Source organism: Nycticebus coucang, chromosome X (assembly GCF_027406575.1).
Source record: "Nycticebus coucang isolate mNycCou1 chromosome X, mNycCou1.pri, whole genome shotgun sequence".
In the NCBI taxonomy this organism is placed as follows: Eukaryota; Metazoa; Chordata; class Mammalia; order Primates; family Lorisidae; genus Nycticebus; species Nycticebus coucang.
Window position 1 is genome coordinate 145,430,749 of NC_069804.1, and position 20,574 is coordinate 145,451,322.

Below are 20,574 nucleotides of genomic sequence, written 5' to 3' on the forward strand. Positions count from 1 at the left end.
AAAAGGCTTGATCAGATTTGGGTTTCATTTTTTTTTTTTTTTTTTTTTTAGTGCCTACTATTGAGTAGAATCATACCTAACAGATGCTCAGAACTTCCAGATTTGGGTCCCCATTTTATTCTTCAAAGACTGTATATCTCCTATCATAAATGGAGTATGGGGACCATGGGCCTACTTTAGTAAGAACAGTAATCTGTTTGGAAGTTAAAAGACCAGTTATGAATTAATTTGGTGACAAAGGCCTTTCTTCCTAATAACCTTGGTATTTTTCTAGTGTATAATCCATCTTCATTTGGTTGTTTACCAATATATGACATGTGATTTTATTTTTCAGATGGATACAGACATTTACAAGATTGTGGTGACCTGTGTTACAGTTAGAAGTTGGTGAGAAAGGTGAGGGTGGATAGTAAAAAGAGATCATTCCAGCTGTCTGTTCCAGCTGGACCTCCCAGGATATAACATAGGTGAATGTAGATCCAGGGTCTGACCCTCAGATTGAGAAACCATTTCCCACTGACAAAACTCTTAAGACTTGGAGATTCCCCAGTTAGAATGTAAATGTATTAATTTATTGTAGTAAGTCTAGGGTAAGCAATGAGTAAATAGGAAGTTTCTTGATGAACATGGATAAGAACAAAGGAAGGTTGATAACTTGGGATACTATTTCATTTGGGTTGGTACCCTGTTTCCCCGAAAATAAGACATCCTCCGAAAATAAGACCTACTTACAGGAAAGATAAGATGTCCCCTGAAAATAAGACCTAGCGCATCTTTGGAAGCACACCTTAAAATAAGACACTGTCTTATTTTCGGGGAAACAGGGTATAAGGCTTGGAGAATTTTTTCTGCTTCATCCTTAATTAGAATGCTTATCTTTGCCAAAATCTCGTCTCTTTTTCCTACTCTGTAGAGGTGCCCTGATATTTTACTTCCTATATCCTTTTAAAGTTCCATATAGTTTTCCTTTTGTCATGCCAGTTTTATTCTACTACTTGCCATCTTGTTACATTATTTGTTACTGGTAGATAAAAGTGTAAATATTCTTATTGGAATACATTTATAAATCGTCTCGCAAGGGAGGTTTCTCATTTCTCAGATAGTCTCATTTTATACTGTCTTATTGACTTCAAATTCAGATGTCTGTCCATTTTGGAGAGGAGGCAACCCTATAGGAGGATTGTAACTCCACATGTTCTTCCAAAAAGAATATACAAGTCATTTATGTCAAAACCAAACTTCGAACCTTTATTTTTGGTGCTAAGGTAATGTTAATCGACCAAGATTGCCTATAGAGTGTTAGCATTGAACAACAAAGCACACACAAACACGCATTACAGAAGTTAAACTTCTAACTGCCTGGTTTCTGAATTAGTTTATCCTTTTATCTAACCACTGTTATAGTGGGTGTAGGCTACACTTTTAAAATATTCAACATCAACATCTGTGCTTGTTTTTCTACTATACTGAGGTACACTAACTGTGTTGCCTTGGTGATATGGACTAAATACATATGTTCCCTGCTTCCCCTGGGTCTGAGGCCTCAGATTTATCAGTGTTAATCAGGGTTGTCACTCTATGTGTGCGTGCCTTGTCATTTTCTAAACATTAATTCAGGCGTGGAAGCCAGTTCAAAGAAATTAAACTAGCAGATATATCAGTCTCTTTAGGCATTATTCTTGAAGGAAATGTTGAGTTTACCTGTATTCCTGAAAGCAGAATACAGGGAAGGCCTGTTTTCTGTCAAGCAAGGTATCTCTAGTTAATTCAAAATTTAATTTTGTACCAAACCAACTTATAGTCTAGCTGTTTCTGTGTTTCTGATTCTTACTCAGCTGAGGTCAGTTCAGCTCAGTAATTATTTATTGAGTATCTATTAGGTTTTAGGTGATATGGCACAAAGATGATTAATACACAAAGCAGTCCTTACCCGTAAGGAGTTTCTAGTCTAGTGAGTAAAGAAAATTTACATTTTTAAAAAATCTGGGTAATGGTAACAGCCCAATACTAATTTATAAAGCCAGTAGGAATTTGCTAATACTTTTCTAGTTTCAGTTGTCAAAATTTGTAAATTACACATGAACCAAATATAAAAATAGTACTTAGATTGTATCCAGTGTGAGGTTAAAAGAAAATCCAAATGTCTCAGAGTGGCAGCAGTTCAGTGTTCCAGTGCATATGGTTGTCCTGTTGTCCAGTCAGTAGCATAAAGTCCTGACCAATCCTCTTCTAGCAGACTCTCTGTTACAGTGGTTTGGTGGTGTTCTGTTGGTTGCTGCATTTTTCCTTTTTCTTTTTTTTTTGTGTGTGTGTTCTGGACCCCAAACAAAAGCAGCTGAATTTATCCCATGGGTAGTCATGAATATTTCCAGTTTGAGAGATTTGATATTCCCCAAACAGTAGGTCAGATGGCATTTGTCAAACTGATTATATTCAGCTAAATTCCCCCTCTATACAAATCAGAAGTTGAGGATACAATATTTCTTAGTATTTCAGAAGAAAATATAAGAATGGCAGTTAATTAAATTTGCAGAGGTATTTTATTATAACAAATATTTCACTTTTTTGTTCACGAGAATAATGTAGCAATTATATATTAATAGAAATATGAAATTAATGTCCAAACAAAATGTGGTAAATATTTTAACTTTGTTTATCTAGGTTCCTTAATATTGAGAATATATCTCAAGGCTCTTGAAGAAACTCAAAATGATTCCAATTTCTAAAGGAGTATCCACTAAATGTGATTTATAATGAAAGAAAAACAATGAAAATGTATGTGCCCTATGTCATTATAACCATCACTTCTGAGGTCTCAAGCAATGAGAAACTTACTCAAGTTATTTAATAACCTATAAGAATCAGGCCATTAAAATACATTTTGGAAGCTGTGCAGAACACTATTGTTTAATATGTCATTAATCATAATTAAGGCAGTAGAAATTAGATGAAATATAATTGTACTCTTAATATCACAGTCTTATAGGAGCAGTTTCTAAAGAAATCCTGTCAACATGGATACTGATGCATGTAAATGTATTATACTTTTTTATACTCTATGTATTTATACTTTGTATGTATACTTTTATTATAATTTTATAGCAGGTAAAATAATAAGTAGATATTTTAAATTATAATATCAATTTGGTGAATATTGTATTAAAACCACAAGTGTTAGTAAAAGACCCCAATTCCATCAAATCAGGAATGAATGAACAAAATTGAAAGCCAGTTTTTAAATTAATGTTGAGACTATTAGGCAGGATGGTTTGTCCCTAAAAGGTTAGTCTTTTAGAGAATTTAATTTACACATGGAAAGAGATAGTGGAGATGATTCAATGTAATTTCTCCTAATACGGTTTTCATTAAGAACAAGTCATAGGAAGGGAAAACTAATAAAAACATCCAAACTCATTAGTATAGTTAATATTTGCCTCTTGGAGTGAAAATTAACTCCAAATTTTATCCTTTGAGAAATAAAAGATGAATTAAGGAAATAATTTCTACTTAAAATCTTAGTTGTTACAGAGAATTACATGCCTCACTATTAATGTCTAATTCTAATTAAGTGGATTGTTTTGGTAATGTTTGTGAAATATAGCAAACACAGTAATACAAGTGAAAACTGATGTTTCAAATGACTGAAAGACCTTGGATTTGAGGGAGGTAGGAAAAGGTGTGTAAATCATCAGAGGTAGTTAATCAGAAATTGAACTTATAGTCATCAGTCTTATACGGAATATTATAAAACTGTAGATGGTGATGGCCAAAATATAGCAGATATCTTAATATACAAGGGCCATCTGGAAACTATCCAGCCTATGTAATATGAAAAATAGAGACATACATGGCTGGATACTTAGCAGACAGGCCTTGTATATGAAATTGGTTTATCTTTTAGGCAAAAACAGAAAGCAAACAAATTTATCAACCCATTCACACACTGAAAACAAACTAGATTTCTATATTGTAAATGCTATTCTTGTTTCATTTCCCATTTAAAATACTTTTAACTTTAGCCAATATGTGACTATGGGGGACTTGTAGGGCATAATCAATTGCTTCAGTCCCTTCAAGTTCGTTGTAAGAGTTCTCAGAACTCTACTACATAGATTTGAAAGACAAAAATATTTACCTTTTTCTTTCTAATTTTAACTTTTATCACAGACTTGATTGTCAATGATAAGTATTATCTTTCATTTAATCGCATATGTGAAATAAGCAATTTCTTCTGATTTTCAGAAGCATGTGAATGAAGGATGAGGTTTTAAGGAATAAAACATTTGTCCTAACTAAGCACTTGCTTGGAGAAAGTGCTGTTTCTCTAGATACGTGCCTTGAAAACAAATCAAATTTAGTTCCCTTTTTGCCTTGTGGGAATCCATATTGGGAAGACTGCCAAGATCGGGCAACCCATTATCATTCTTACTAACTTCTATTTCAAAAGGGGATGCTTTCTGTCTTTGTTCCCAAATTCTGGGGTTCTCCTTTTATGCTGATATATAATGAAGCCCTGCGGCTTGGAAACTTGCAAACCAGTAAGTTAACCAAAGTAAGATGATTTTGTGATGAAACTGCATGTTAGTTTGATACTCTCTATTGATAGTCCTTGAGTAAGCTTAAAGTTGAGACAACTTTTTTTTTTTTGGTTTTTGGCCGGGGCTGGGTTTGAACCCGCCACCTCCAGCATATGGGACTGGCGCCCTACTCCTTGAGCCACAGGCGCCGCCCAGGTTGAGACAACTTTAAAAGCAGTATGTACTTTTAGTTTTGCTTCCCTCATTGGAGCTCAAAATGTCTGTTTCTGCATACTAGTTTTTTTTTTTTTTTTTTTAGAGACAGAGTCTTACTTTGTTGCCCTTGGTAGAGTGCTGTGGCGTCACAGCTCACAGCAACCTCTAGCTCTTGGGCTCAGGTGATCCTCCTGCCTCAGCCTCCTGAGTAGCTGGGATTACAGGCGCCTGCCACAACGCCCAGCTATTTTTTGTTGCAGTTTGGCCCGGGGCTGGGTTTGAACCCACTACCTTCAGAATATGGGGCTGGTGCCCTACCCACTGAGCCACAGGCTCCGCCATCTGCATACTGTTTTAACAACTTTTCAGTTTCTAGTGATCTGAAAGATTTTGTATGCTCTAATCTGGATACTTTTTTTTTTTTATCAGTTTTAATGCTGCTGCATTCAAAATTCATTTTTTGAAGCCGAAATTCACTCTTCACATCTGGACTAGATTTGACAGGGTGAGGAGGTTGGGAGGAGAGTCCTTTTCACCCTGTAGGCTATGGACAGCTTTTTTAGACAGTTGACTTATCCAGGATTAGGAAAAGTATGTTTTTGCATGATTAAGTTCTTTTTAAAGTTTTCTTGTATAAGCATTTTAAATTTAGGAAAGTTCAACTTGGAATATATTTGAATATAGAGTAGAACAGCTTGATTTAGTGGAACAATAGCATTCTCTAACACTTCAAATTAATATCTGCCTCCTAAACATCTTTCAGAAGGATCTGACTGGAAAATATTTTTCATTGGCATGGCTTTATTCTGTTTTTAAAATAGTAGGGGCTAAAATGTTATTAAAAACTTGGATGCTTACACTGCACTTATATTTTGTGTTTCACAGGGTTAAAATTTTATATTTTATAAAATGTCTGAAAAGGAATCCACAAAATAATTTCTTTCTTGTTTCCAAACACAGAGATCTGAGAGAAGGCACATGGCCCTATTAGCTTCTGGGTGTTAAAAACAATTCTCTCTCAAGTACTGAGTGCCCAGATACATTTACAGGGATGCTGGAGTCTCATTTATACAACAGCTTTTGCTAATAGAAAGAGAAACCTCTTGATTAAAGTGTGGGGAGATAGAAGTCATATCAATTTGGACAATTCTAGCCCCCCAAATGTCTACTTTTCTGTAAAAGAGGAGCATGTTCTAAGCTAATGTTCTTAAAAGCAACTTATGAATTTCTCCTTAAAATTTTTATAAAACTATTTTAGGAAAAGCTGTTTTATTGCATGGCACAGATTAAATGTACATATGTCATCTTAACTATTAAGGAATTCCCTTGTGATTTTGAATATTCAATGCCAACTATTATTCACATCAATATTTTCATATTTTAGCATCAATATATCAAATATAAAGTATTGATAAATAATGTTTAACTGTTTAGAGTCCTAGTTAAACTTGTTGAGATGAATAAGGTAAGGGGAAATAACATTCCTAAATGCCTACTGCGTGTACTAACTCTACGTAAGTATCTTGCCTAATCTTTATTTATTTTTTTTCAATGATTTCATGAGACAGATTTTAATTCTCATTTACAAATGAGGAAATAAAGGCTCAGAGAGGTGGTATAACTTTCCTGAATATACATAGCTAATAAATGGCAGAATTGGAATTTGATCTAAGTCTGGCTCACTGCTAAGTCTATGTTTTGCAGAAGACTCTCCTCTTGTATTTCATAAACTGCTAATCTCAGCCTACATTTGGATTATCATATTTATGGGTTATTGGAGAGAGGTATAAGTTGGCAAGCCTCTATGGGAAAAATGTGGATAGAATTTGAATGAGATAAGAGTGGGATGCTTTCATAGTGTCTTATTTGTGTTGCTGAGGGAATGTTTTTGTTTCCCTCTTCAACAGCAGAGTATATAGTAGGAGGATGTTTTGAATTGAAGTCAGTCGGATCTGAACTTTTCCTATTATGAGTTAACCTTCAAGACAGGTGATTTGTGACCATTTAAAAGTTCTGTTATTTAAAAGCCTTAGCTAGATCTCTAAGAAAGGACATAAGAAGGAGGGTTATTAAGGAGCATGGCACTAAGGATGTAGAGTATAATGGGCTAAATCAGGATTAGCAGGTTGCTATGAGCTGGGGAAAAGATTAGTGAATATTAAATCCAATGATAGGAGCAGTTTTGTTTCAGTTATAACTTAAGAGGAAAAGTTGAGGGGCCTAATCTATATTTTGCTCCAGATCCAGTTATTTAATTTTGAGCAGGAAGATCCAGTGATTGAATTCATGCATGGAGATGGCCTGGGGCTTACTGAAAGGTGGCAGTTACCATTGCAAGACAATTCAAGAAAATTAGAAAAATTAATACAACTTTTAGAAGAAACTTTAAGTTTTTTCTCATTTACATTTAACCCTGGGAGTCTCATACTTCGAGAATTGCTTAGGACTTGTGCTGTCAAAATATGGTAGCCACTAGCCATTCATATGTGGCTACTGAGTACTTAAAATGTGACTAGTCTGAAATGTATAACTATAAAATACATCCTAGATTTCAAAGACTTAATAAAAAACAATGTAAAGTATTTTTTTCTGTTGATTACATGTTGAAATGACAATATTTTGGATGTATCTGAGTTAAATAAAATACATTACCAAAAGTAATTTCACCTGTCTTTACTTTTTTAACATGGCTACTGGAAATTTTAAAATTATGCATGAGGCTCACATTATATTTCTTTTGGATGGCACTGGGATGGAGAATAGGCAGTATTCCCTGAAGCTTGCTTTTAGAGGCAGTGCGTTACAGTGGTAAATATGGAAAAGAAGATTCTCAGTGCCAATATTCAGTCTTCCATCAAGGCAGGTATAGTTTTTCCCTCTTCCCCTCAGATGGTACTGTGGTGGTATTTTGACTATTATAACATTCCCATTTGTTCAGCACTTTGGGTACATAGGTAAATGTCTGTGTCAGTCACTCGATCAAAGCACTTTTTTTCCTCATGGAAGTCTAATACATAAAGGGTTGTTATTCTTCCTATCTCTTAAGATTTGAGTGTCTTTTTTCTTTTATTTCAGATTAATATGAGGGTATGTATGATTAAGTTACATTGCTTGAGTTTGTTAGGAAAAGTCTGGGTTGTATCTGAGTCTTTTTTAAGACTTCACTAATTTGCATGTTATCCTTATACAGGGACCATGCTAATCTCTGCACCCCAGTTTTAGTGTATGTGCTGCTGAAGGGAGCACTAAAATCTGAGTCTTACTTTTAAGTCATGCTCTTTTTTCCAGGGCTTTTGCAAAATTGCCAATACAATGGCATAACCAATGTGGCTATTCTTGCTTGGAATCAGTGGAAAAATATGCCAGAAATGCAAATTATGTGGGTTAAAAGAAATAGCATTTATCAAATCTAGGAATTTTAAGACAAAAGGACTGCTATAGTCTAATAATAAATTATGGCTTGTCTTATTGCTCATGTAAAACTTATGTAAAATGATTGACTCCCTGTAATGAATCATGAGTTTGGGCTCCTTTTGCTTTCTACAAACCACCAGGCCTAGTGTTAACTTCATAGATACTCAATTTATAGGGTGTCCCAAAGGTTGCCCATAGTCACCATACATAGAGAAAATGGGAAATTGTAGCTAAATGTACTTTTATTTACAAAATACTTAGAAAATATTTTCTATATATTGGCCACCTCTTTGTAAAATTTTATATTTTGTAAATGAAGGTACATTTAGCTACATTTCCCATTTTCCCTCTGTATGGTGACTTTATGGGCAATCTTTATAGAGCACCCTGTATATGAGGAAAATTACAGCATATAGACTCCACACTAATAAAAGTAGGTTTTTATTTTGTTGTGGTAGAGACCCTAGGTATACACTGCTATTTAATCATTTCATATTTTCCAAACAAGTCATTTTTCTCATACTTTAAGTGCTCTGTAGTAGTCTATCTTTGATGATATTAGAATTGAGTATGGTTAATTACATTTGGGGGGAATCTTTTTTAAAGGGGAGGAGTTGGTAAACATTTCTGAATTTTCTTTGAATGCCAAATGAAAGCTAATTTCTTTAAACACATGCTTTTCAAGTAACCACACAAGCATGCACTGAATCCACCTAAGTCACCCTAATCAAAAGGAACACAATGTTCTTAACAAATGGAATTAGTTGTACATCTAGACTCTGCATTCAGCAACTTTTTTTTTTTGGCCGGGGCTGGGTTTGAACCCACCACCTCTGGCATATGGGGCCAGCACCCTACTCCTTTGAGCCATAGATGCCACTCTCAGCAACTTTTCTAATACAGGTGTTCCTTGCTTTATGGAAACCCAATAGTTTGTTTAAATGCATTATAAGAAAATCTGGGTATTATAAATCAAATTTAATACATAAGCAATCTTAACAATATGCAAAAAATGCCAAGTGGCCTAAATCTATATTTTGCTTAAGATTCAATTTTTTTTTTTTTTTTGAGACAAGAGTCTCAATAAGTCACCCTCAGTAGAGTATGGTGGCGTCTCAGCTCACAGCAACCTCAAACTCTTGGGCTTAAGCCAGTGGTTCTCAACCTTCCTAATGCCGAGATTTATTTTCATTGTTACAAAGGGGTCACAACCCACAGGTTGAGAACCACTGGCTTAAGCGTTTTCTCTTGCCTCAGCCTCCCGAGTAGCTGGGACTACAGGCGCCCACCACAACACTTGGCTATTTTTGTTGTTGTTGTTGCAGTTATAGCTGGCCCGGGTTGGGTTCAAACCCTCCACCCTCAGTGTATGTGGCTGGCACCCTACTCACTCAGCTATGGGTACCAAGCTAAGATTCAATGTTTTAATTTAGTGAAGGAGATCCAGTGATTGAACTCATGCAAGGAGATGGCCTGGAGCCTGTTAAAAGGGAGATTGCCGTTTCCTCTGTATTTAAGACAACCAGAAAAATAAATGCAACTTTAGAAGAAGCTTCTCTCATTCACATCTCAGTTACGTGTGGGGTTTTACACTTCTGGAATTACTTAGACCTGTGCTATCCAATATGTCAGCCACTAGCTATATGTAAAGTATATTCACAATCATGATCAATTGCCATTAGACCTCCATTCTTTCCAACTCTCTTCCCAATAACAGAGTGGGGTTAGGGTTATAGTTTTTGGGTATTGAATGTATTTTTTTAAATGTAAAGCTAATAGCAAATTTGTAATCATTACTTCAGTAGTACTATTTTCCATGTTACCAATTCAGATTTTATATATAATACTGAGTACAAATGAATTTAAAGAGATAGCATAAGACATTTTATTTAAAAAATGCTCATGTATAAAAATATGATCAAGAGCACCAATTTTCTTTTAAAAAGCAATGTTACCTTACTTAGCACTCATTAGCAAAACAATGGAGTGCATTCTTGGAAATTTACTGTGATATTTTGATACAGTAACTGAAGATAAAAGCAATATAAATAAATTTTAACACTGGTATTGGCAAGGTGGCACTTATAAACTGTCATACTCAGATACCGTTCATCACTGTACTCATATGGAACACGAATTGATGTATAGTAATTGCATGTGACATCACATATTAGGGTGCTTAATAAAGGGGTTTTATTATTCTTCAAAATTAATAACACTTTGGCTGGGTGTGGTGGCTCATGCCTGTAACCCCAGCACTCTGGGAGGCCAAGGTGGGTGGATTGCCTGAGCTCACAGGTTCGAGACCAGCCTGAGCCAGAGCGAGACCCCGTCTCTAAAAAAATAGCTGGGTGTTGTGGCGGCAGCCTGCTGTCCCAGCTACTTGGGAGGCTGAGGCAAGAGGATCACTTGAGCCCAAGAATTTGAAGTTACTGTGAGCTATGATGTCATTGCACTCTATTGAGGGCGACAAAGTGAGACTGCTCAAAAAAACAAAAACAAAAAAAAAAGCCCCACTTCATCTTAACCAAAAACCTTAATGAGGAAAATCAGATAAATTTTAAAGTGTTTTATATACTACTGTGAGGATTAGTAATTTCAAACCTAAGGCCCTCTTGAGGAAATTATCTTTTTGGTTTGCTAAAGCTGTAGGAGACCATTACCAATATGAGGCCAGTTACAGGAAATATTCATCTTTTAAACATCATGGTCTCATATTCCACAGGGGCTTATAGGTTTGACTTAATATAGCATGTGCTGACTAGATTATGTGACAAATAAGCCCCAATTATCCCACACATTTCTAAGTACAGGAGCTTTGCATCCACCACTGCATTAAGTTTCTGAATAGTCACTGAAGTTAGGCAAATGGATGGTAATCCAAGTTAGATGAGTGACATTAGAGCCTCCACACCAAACACAGATATGGTATAATTATGAACATAGAAAAATGTCTCTAAATTTGAACAAGAAAACAGAAACCAAGGCAGACTCAACTCAGTTCAGTGAAACTGTCAGATGGCCAAAACAAGTTCTTCAAAGGAGATTTCTTTCTTTTTTTTCATTTGTCACCCTTGGTAAGAGTGCCATGGTGTCATAGCTCACAGCAACCTCAAACACTTGGACTCAAGCAATCCTCTCTCTCGCCTCAGCCTCCTGAGTAGCTGGGACTACAAGCACCTGCCACAACACCCAACTATTTTTGAAGACAAGTACCCTTCTGGCTCAGGCTGGTCTTGGAACTCCTCAGCTGAGGCAAGCCACCCACCTCCGCCTAGCAGAGTGCTAGAATTATAGGTGTTAGCCACTGCACCCAGCCTTCAAAGATTTCTACAGATTTCATTAGTCCAGAAGGAGTATATAAATCTCCACTGATACTTTTTTTTTTTTTTTTGCAGTTTTTGACTGGGGCTGGGTTTGAACCCACCACCTCCGGTATATGGGGCCGGCACCCTAATCCTTTGAGCCACAGGTGCCGCCACCACTGATATATTTTTATCCAAGTTGTAGCTGGGAGCTTGATTAACTGGGAAAAAACAGTTAAATGATTAAATTCTTCACAGTCACCACTCTAATATCATTATCTGCATACTGAAGTACAGAGAGTTATAGTGAAATTGTGTAAGCTAAGGAATGCCACAAAATTAGCTCCTGGGAAAATTACTCAACCTTTGCAAGTCATTTTCACTTTTTCTCTCAGGGACAGATATCAACGTTCATCTTAACATTTCTTTAATTGCTTGTTATGTACTTTAAGAAGGCAAATCCATTGACTCTTGGGGAAGTTAGAACATAAATCAACATTAGAAGTAAACACACAGCTGAAAGTTTTACTTTAATCACAAATTCAATAACTTAGAAAGCTAAAAAGACATAATAAATTTTTAACCTATCAGCAAAACTGTGCAGATTTTAATGTTTATAATTTAGAATTTACCACATAAATACAATATTTATAAATATATCCTTTATCTGCAAAATTATTCTTAAAACATTTCTCTCCCATGCATTTACAGTTTTCATGTGTTTTAAGAAAACCACACCCCTTTAAAAATGTACTAAATTCTAGACAAACTTTAATGTGATTATATTAATTCCACAAAATTAGAAAAAAGAAATATACAGCTATATTGGATGTGTAGTCATTACTACAGATAATGACAACACATGTTCTATAGGTGAATCATATACAGACTCTTGTTCCACTTCTCAGTCATTGTCAGAACCATTTGGAGGTAAGAAAACCAATGCATCATTGAAAACATGCCCAAATGCCCTAAGACGGTATACCCCATACATCATCACATGCATCTGATTAGGAGTCAGTCCATTAAAAGTAACAGCCATATCTGAACAACATCCTTCTACTACCTGGTTGGGGTGATTAGTCATTGCCTCTTTAATAAACAGACCAACAGATTTGGCATTAAATACATCTTTCCCGTCAGCATCTTCTGCATTTTCTGCAAACACTCCAGCATATTTCAGGCAAATTGCTAGCTGCTTATCTTCAGGTATCTTCCAGATCATCCCGCCCTGTTCAGGACATTTTTCAGGGATATTGAGAAGGCTGTTAAGCCTTTTCATTGATTCTATACTTAAGACAATTCCTCCTTCCACACCCACATATTCAAGGTCTCCAGATTTTATGGTGTGGCCTAGATAGAAAGGCTGTGATGGATCCTTTTTTAACAAAAAATATTTTAGGTTTTCAATAATAGCAAATGTAGTAGGGCGTGCAAGAAAGAACCAATTGTATTGGTCTCTATATTTATCAAAGGCATACTTGTAAGCTTTTCTCATCATTAACCACATGTCATTTGTTTCCATATTAATTGACTCAAATACTTTAACATTTTCAGAACTGAAGAACTCTGCTGTGTCACAGTGTTTGGTCCAAGTCTCCTTTACCGCGGCCCAAAGACTCACATCTTTGGGTTTTACAAGGATAATACAGTATACTCGGAAGCTCTTACTGAGCTCCATGCGTTCATCCTCTGAAATTTTCAGGATATCTTCTTTGTTAGGAGCTTGTAGGTGATGATGCTCATGGTGGCGCATTCTATTTCCATGACCAATCCTAACATGTCCTAGCACAGTGATCAAAGCATAGAAAACGCTTCCAAGCATCACACCCTTCAAAAATGAGCTGCTTTCAGAAAGCATTTTTCCTGTAAAGAAAAAAAAAGACCCTTAAAATATGTAATAGAAAAAGATTAGTTGATTCAGTATTTCTTACATATATTTTGCTCTTGATGTACAAATAAAGTAAGCTGTATATGGTATCAAGGACTCTGATAATCTTTAGATTTTAATAGTATCTGATTACTGTTTGGTATAAACTGGAACTTTGCAACCCCTCCTCTATGAAGAATTTGCTGTGGAAAGGCTATTTTTGCACTTCATCTATGGAAATTTCATTAACGAAGTACTAAATCAAAGCATTAACCCTAGAAGCCAATGTTGTCTGTCCATCATCCTTGTTAAAGAATTTTGTATCACAAAATTCATATTATTTTATATGACCATATTAGTCATATTTAAATACCTCTGTAAATAATAAATGGAGTTTTGCACCAAAACATTAAATTGAACAGATAAAACCATCTATAATTGGCAAATTACCAGTGGTATCAGGGCTGACATTTCTGTTTTCAACAGTGATTTATTTAACTGATGGCTGCTATCCTTGGGTGTTTTGAGAATACCTAAATCAAGTTTCTTGAGACTGATACCGTATATATAAATATTTCCCTTTTCTTTTTTATTTTTTGAGACACAGTCTCAAGCTGTTGCCCTGGGTAGAGTGCCATGGCATCACTGCTCACAACAACCCCAAACTCTTGGGCTTAAGTGATCCTCTTGCCTCAGCCTCCCAAGTAGCTGGGACTGCAGGCGTCTGCCACAACACCCGGCTATTTTTGATTATAGTTGTCATTGTTTGGTGGGCCTGGGATAGATTTGAATCCACCAGCTCCAGTGTATGTGGCTGGTGCCTTAGCTGCTTGAGCTATAGGCGCTGCCCACTTTTGTTCTTAAAGGCAAATGGTTTCTAATAATACAGTATCCCAACTACTGATGTATTAAAAACCCACAGTAAAAATAGTGAATTTATTTGGATGAAAAATGAATCAACATAGGCCTATCTGGCAACTATTAATGAACTTTTTTTTGAGACAGAGTCTCAACTATGTTGCCCTCGGTAGAATGTCATGGAATCATAGCTCACAGCAACCTCAAACTCTTGGGCTTAAGTGATTTCTTGCCTCAGCCTCCCAAGTAGCTGGGACTACAGGAGCCTGCCACAACGCCCGGCTATTTTTTGGTTGAAGTTGTCATTGTTGTTTAGCAGGCCTGGGCCGGGCTTAAACCCGTCACCTTTGGTGTATGTGGCTGGTGCCCTACTCACTGAGCTATGGGCGCCGAGCCAATTATTAATGAATATTTTTATTTCCAGAAGGCATTTTCTTCTTTGGGGAAATAAGGGAAATTCTGTACTTTTATTTCAATCAGATATTAAAAGAAATACCAACATTAAGTACAACTGTTGAATATTCTAACCAATTATGCTACAAAGGCTGAAATTTTCCCAATCTCCTCTCCATCTTCACAAATATTCTACTGAGCTACCTAGATTTTTCCATTGTCTCTTAAAGTTGAAAGAGGCCACAGATGCTGCTTAATGTCATCTATCTCATTTTACAGATAGGGAACTGTAAGTAATTGACATAGACATTAAGTAACTGACCCAGTCACATGGCTAGTGAGTAGTAGAAGCGGACTAGAAACATCAGTTTAATGCTCTTCCATTACAGAATAATAATCTTTACAGTGCTTCTACTATATTATTCATAACTTAATGAATTACTGAATAACCTTGTTTTCTTACAATTGAAAAAAAGATGTGGGATCTGTTGACCAGTTGTTGTTTTGCACCCAATATCACCATATTGCTACAAGGAAACCATTCCCATGGTTTTCTTCAAAAGGAAATTGATATTGATTTCTACTAGAAGGACAAGGTGTGGAATAGTTTGCAGATGTAACTCATGAGTGGGGGGTGGGGAAAGAAGCAGGGTAGTTTGCCGGTGTTACTCACAGAACTTGGTCAACAAACACAGTTCCAAGAAGGAAAAGAGGAGTGACTGAAAACAAGCTCTGATTAACATTAAGAATTGTCAGATGTACTCTACAGGATTTTGGCATTTGGTATCACACGATTTTTATTCTTTCTGGCCAATATATAATTCACACATGTCTCTTTGCTCGGTTACAGCATACGCATGTATTGGAATTCTTCCTGATGGGGATACTACTGCTGGCTGCAAAAAATATTCATCAAAATTCAATAAGTCTAAAAATATTAGAAAATATCACATGAACAAATTATTCCAAGATTTTTTTTCCACATTAGGGAGCCAAAAAAACAAAACCAAACAACGTAACGCTAGAGATGCACATGATAAGATATTTTGTGCAAAAGAAAGGGAAACTGTACACAGGCACAAATCAGGCCGAAACTACCCAATTGGTTTTTGAGATCAACTTTTCAGGGTTAAGGTAGTTGAGGCGGAGTACGGAAAAGGAAGGAGGACAAAAAGAAGAAGACAGGTGAGACTGAGGACATGGTGACCTCAAGACCCCACTGAGGGGCTAAGGGAGTGCCCCAGGAGGGCAGCTCTTTGTCTCTCACGCTCACAATCCTCCCCCTGCACCTGTTTGGGCATCCCTGGCGGACCATGCTTAGGAGTGGGCCAGGGCTCACGCCTTCTCCAAGAGAGGTGAGTGGGTTGAGGGGGGTCTGACCGTTCCGGGTAGGGGCCAAGGCCACAGCACTCACCCGCGTCTAGAACGGCTCGGAGGCAGAAAAAGCGCATCCGCGTCCAGCTTCCCTTTCACGTTTGCGCACCACTCGGTTAGGCTCCGGCCGGGCTGCTCTAGACGCAGGCGGTAACCTCTCGTTGGTCTCGCTACAAGGTGGGGAGGGCCAAGAAACCACCGAAGGCGGGGTAGTGGGGCGGGGCAAACAAGCCCTCGGCTGGGCGGAGTCGTCCGTTTGCCCAACCGCGCCAACCCCGGAAGAACTTGTGGGCACGTCTGGTGCCCTTTATCCTCGCCTCTCGCCGAGTTCAGGGAAATGTGTCCGCATGGCGTGACCCGCCTGTTCCGTATTCAGTGCAACACCCAGAGAGGCATACGTGTGTGTGACTTTGTAACCTCCCACCTTCTTTCGACGTGGAAACTGAAAGCGAGAAAGAACCTTGTTTCTCGCAGCGCTTTTGTCAGTTCTCTCGATGGTTTCTCTGATATTCCGCGGCGACTTTGCACCCTTATGTTGACTAGAGTGTGCTCCATCCAGTACTCCTGGGCCGGGACCGAACTGTAAGCCATTGTAATAGTCACAGAATTATGATGTTTAGGACCTGTATGTTACTGGAATGGGATCTGAAGCCCCACTACTTGAAATCCAATCACATCCTTTTGTATCTTGGGAAAGTTACATTACCTCGCTGTGCCTATTTCCCTTTGTAAATTATAGAAAATATCACAATAGTGCCAATTTCCTAGAAAATTGAATGAGAGGGTGCACACGACTTACTTAGTAAAAGATCAAGCATTTACTAAATGTTGGCTGTTATTACAAACCCCTGTATTTCTAGTACTTAGTGCCAGCACTCAATAGAAAGTGCATTAATTTGTGGGATTAATGAATGTTAGAGTTACAGGTGAGGAACTAGGCCCACAAAGGAAAAGGAACTTTAAAAAGGCCAGACAGCTAATTGATGACAGTTAGAACTAGAATCCAGGATTGTTAATTATGAGTGCAGAGTTCTCTTTCCCCTAAATATGTGATCTGTCTTTTAAAATTCAATTTTGTGGCAGAAGGGTTTTTGTTCATATTACAAATTTTTACAAATGTTTAAAATGTGTTGTCACTAGGTTCCATTCACATAGCATTGAATGGTGACTTAACTCAGGCCTGAGTTCCTATATACATATATCTGAGTGTTGGCAGTGATCCAATTTAAGTAGACCAAAGGTTTCAGGGAGCACCCAAACAAGAAACAAATAGATTTTAGGCAATTACTCTCCTGGCAGCACTACTCCAAATTCTAGAGATACAATGGTGAACAAAATAAATCCACTGTCTTCATGGAGCTCTCAGTTTAGCAGGGAAGAAAGGCATTAATTAATTACAAATAATTATAATGGTGGTATATTCTCTTAAGGAATATATGAACAAATTTTAGACCTGGAAAGGAGCATAAGACTGCAGAATATGTCCATTGTATTTTGTTAAGTAATATATGTATATTGTTTTATTGTCAAATGTATAAATATATGTATATATATATAGTTGAGTGAAACAAACTGCAGAGTAATGTATATAATATGATTATGTTTTGGTGGAAACAAACGTGCATATCGATTTGATCTGTTGGAGGAAGGACATTGTGTAAGACTACTCAGCAAGCTGTTAATATTGAGTTACATCACAAGATTGAGATGGGAGTGATTAGCTTTGTCTTTATACATTCTTGTAGTGTGTTGTTTCACTAGTTATAAAAAAGCATTTATTACTTTTTTGTTTGTTTTGAGACGAAGTCTCACTATGTTGCCCTGCGTAGAGTGCTGTGGTGTCATAGCTCATAGCAACCTCTTGGGCTTAAGTGATTCTCTTGCCTCAGCCTCCCAAGTAGCTGGGACTACAGGCACCCACCACAATGTCCAGCTATTAGCATTTATTACTTTTAAGTTTGAAGAACAGCAAATAAACAGATCTTTTTTTTTTTTTTTTTTGTAGAGACAGAGTCTCACTGTACCCCCTCGGGTACAGTGCCGTGGCATCACACGGCTCACAGCAACCTCTAACTCTTGGGCTTACGCAATTCTCTTGCCTCCGCCTCCCGAGCAGCTGGGACTACAGGCACCCGCCACAACGCCCGGCTATTTTTTTTTTTTTTTTTTTTGTAGAGACAGAGTCTCACTGTACCACCCTCGGGTAGAGTGCCGTGGCGTCACACGGCTCACAGCAACCTCCAACTCTTGGGCTCACGCGATTCTCTTGCCTCAGTCTCCCAAGCAGCCGGGACTACAGGCGCCCGCCACAACGCCCGGCTATTTTTTTGTTGCAGTTTGGCCGGGGCTGGGTTTGAACCCGCCACCCTCAGCATATGGGGCCGGCGCCCTACTCACTGAGCCACAGGCGCCACCCAACAAATAAAGAGATCTTTAAAATGAGAGGGACAAAAAGAAAGATACCAATAAAAATATCTTTTTTTTTTTTTTTTTTTTTTGAGATAAGGACTTGCTCTGTTGCCCATACTGGAGTACAGTGGCCTGATCCTAGCTCACTGCATCCTTAAACTTCTGGGTTCAAGCAATCCTCCTGCCTCAACCTCTTGAGCAACTGGGACTGTAAATATGTACCACTATACCCAGCTAATTATTCTGTTTTTTTTTTTTTTTTTTTTTTGTAAAGACAGGGTCTCTTGTATTGCTGAGGCTGGTCTTGAACTCCTGTCCTCAAGGTGCTCCTCCAGCATTGGCCTCCAAGAATGGGAGAATTATAGGTCTGAGCCACCACTCCTAGCCAAAAATGCCTTTTAAAGAGTGCAGAGAACCAGTCTCTCCTTGCAAAGAGGGACCAAGGAAAGATGAATAGAAATGACATTCTGAATTCAGACAGTAACAAGGAGACAAGGTAGAATGTTTCTTCTTAAAAAAGGGTAATGACTTTCTGAAATATGCGTCTAGATGAAAAACTAAAAACATTTAAAAAAGAGTAACTATGTGAGGTCATAGATGTTAACTAGCTTGATTGTGGTAATCATTTCACAATGTATACATGTACATCATCACATTATATACACCTTAAATATATACAATTTTTATTTGTCAAACATACCTCAATAAAACTGGGGAAAAATAAAATGATTCTTTTAGGATAGGAAGGTACTGTATACCATATTGTAATATTAATGATACAGGATACTGTATTCTGAAACAGAATAAACTACAAGATTTTCTTTCTTTATTTATTTTTTCATGATATCAACAATCACTTTAATCTGACCAATTGCAAGACAGAAAGTGTCAGAGTAGGTTTATATTTTTATTTTATTTTATTTTTTTATTAAATCATAGCTGTGTACATTGATATGATCATGGGGCATCATTCACTAGCTTCACAGACCGTTTACCAAGTTTCACATATACCCTTGTAAGATGCACCGCTGGTGTAATCCCACCAATCCCCTTCCCTCTACCCACCTCCCCCCTCCCTCCCCTCCTGTTCCCCCTTCCCCCTATTCTTAGGTTGTAACTGGGTTATAGCTTTCATGTGAAAACCCTAAATTAGTTTCATAGTAGGGCTGAGTACATTGGGTACTTTCTCTTCCATTCTTGAGATACTTTACTAAGAAGAATATGTTCCAGCTCCATCCATGTAAACATGAAAGAGGTAAAGTCTCCACCTTTTTTAAGGCTGCATAATATTCCATGGTGTACATATACCACGATTTATTAATCCATTCGTGGATCGATGGGCACCTGGGCTTCTTCCATGACTTAGCAATTATGAATTGGGCTGCAATAAACATTCTGGTACAAATATCTTTGTTATGACGTGATTTTTGGTCTTCTGGGTATATGCCCAGTAGAGGAATTACAGGATTGAATGGCAGATCTATTTTTAGATCTCTAAGTGTTCTCCATATCTCTTTCCAAAAGGAATGTATTAATTTGCATTCCCACCAGCAGTGCAAAAGTGTTCCCTTTTCTCCACATCCGTGCCAACATCTCTGGTCTTGGGATTTTGTGATATAGGCTAGTCTCACTGGAGTTAGATGGTATCTCAAAGTAGTTTTGATTTGCATTTCTTTGATGATTAAAGATGATGAGCATTTTTTCATATGTCTGAAGGCTGTGCACCTGTCTTCTTCAGAGAAGTTTCTCTTCAAATCCCTTGCCCAGCCTGTGATGGGATCCCTTGTTCTATTCTTACTAATGCGTTTGAGTTCTCTCTGGATTCTGGTTATTAAACCTTTGTTGGAGACATAACCTGCAAATATCTTCTCCCATTCTGAGGGCTGTTTGTTTGCTTTACTTACTGTGTTCTTGGCTGTGCAGAAGCTTTTTAGTTTGATCAAGTCCCAGTAGTGTATTTTTGAAGCTGCTTCAATTGCCCGGGGGGTCCTCCTCATAAAATACTCGTCCAGACCGATTTCTTCAAGGGTTTTCCCTGCACTCTCCTCTAGTATTTTTATAGTTTCATGTCTTAAGTTTAAATCTTTGATCCAGTGAGAGTCTATCTTAGTTAATGGTGAAAGGTGTGGGTCCACTTTCAGTCTTTTACAGGTTGCCAGCCAGTTCACCCAGCACCATTTGTTAAATAGGGAATCTTTTTCCCACTGAATGTTTTTAA

At 37.4% G+C, this 20,574-nt stretch overlaps 1 protein-coding gene and 1 pseudogene across 1 annotated transcript; both read right to left on the reverse strand.

The window, feature by feature from the left end:
- Nucleotides 1-7,878: 7,878 nt before the first annotated feature.
- LOC128578788 (uncharacterized) lies at nucleotides 7,879-7,979 on the reverse strand (annotated as a pseudogene).
- A 3,984-nt stretch (nucleotides 7,980-11,963) lies between these two features.
- C1GALT1C1 (C1GALT1 specific chaperone 1) lies at nucleotides 11,964-16,161 on the reverse strand. The gene is made up of 2 exons (XM_053580089.1): nucleotides 15,988-16,161; nucleotides 11,964-13,318 (listed from the first exon to the last, which is right to left on the reverse strand). Exons 1-2 carry the CDS (start codon nucleotides 16,022-16,024, stop codon nucleotides 12,357-12,359), a joined length of 999 nt encoding a protein of 332 aa, XP_053436064.1. The 5' UTR covers nucleotides 16,025-16,161; the 3' UTR covers nucleotides 11,964-12,356.
- Nucleotides 16,162-20,574: the final 4,413 nt, after the last annotated feature.

Bases quoted from the DNA above. Each gene is read 5' to 3' on its own strand.
- C1GALT1C1 (XM_053580089.1), bottom strand. From the start codon at position 16,024: ATGCGCTTTTTCTGCCTCCGAGCCGTTCTAGACGCGG. The intron at 13,319-15,987 runs GTGAGTGCTGTG...TTTTCTTTACAG, and splicing joins CCGAGCCGTTCTAGACGCGG to GAAAAATGCTTTCTGAAAGC.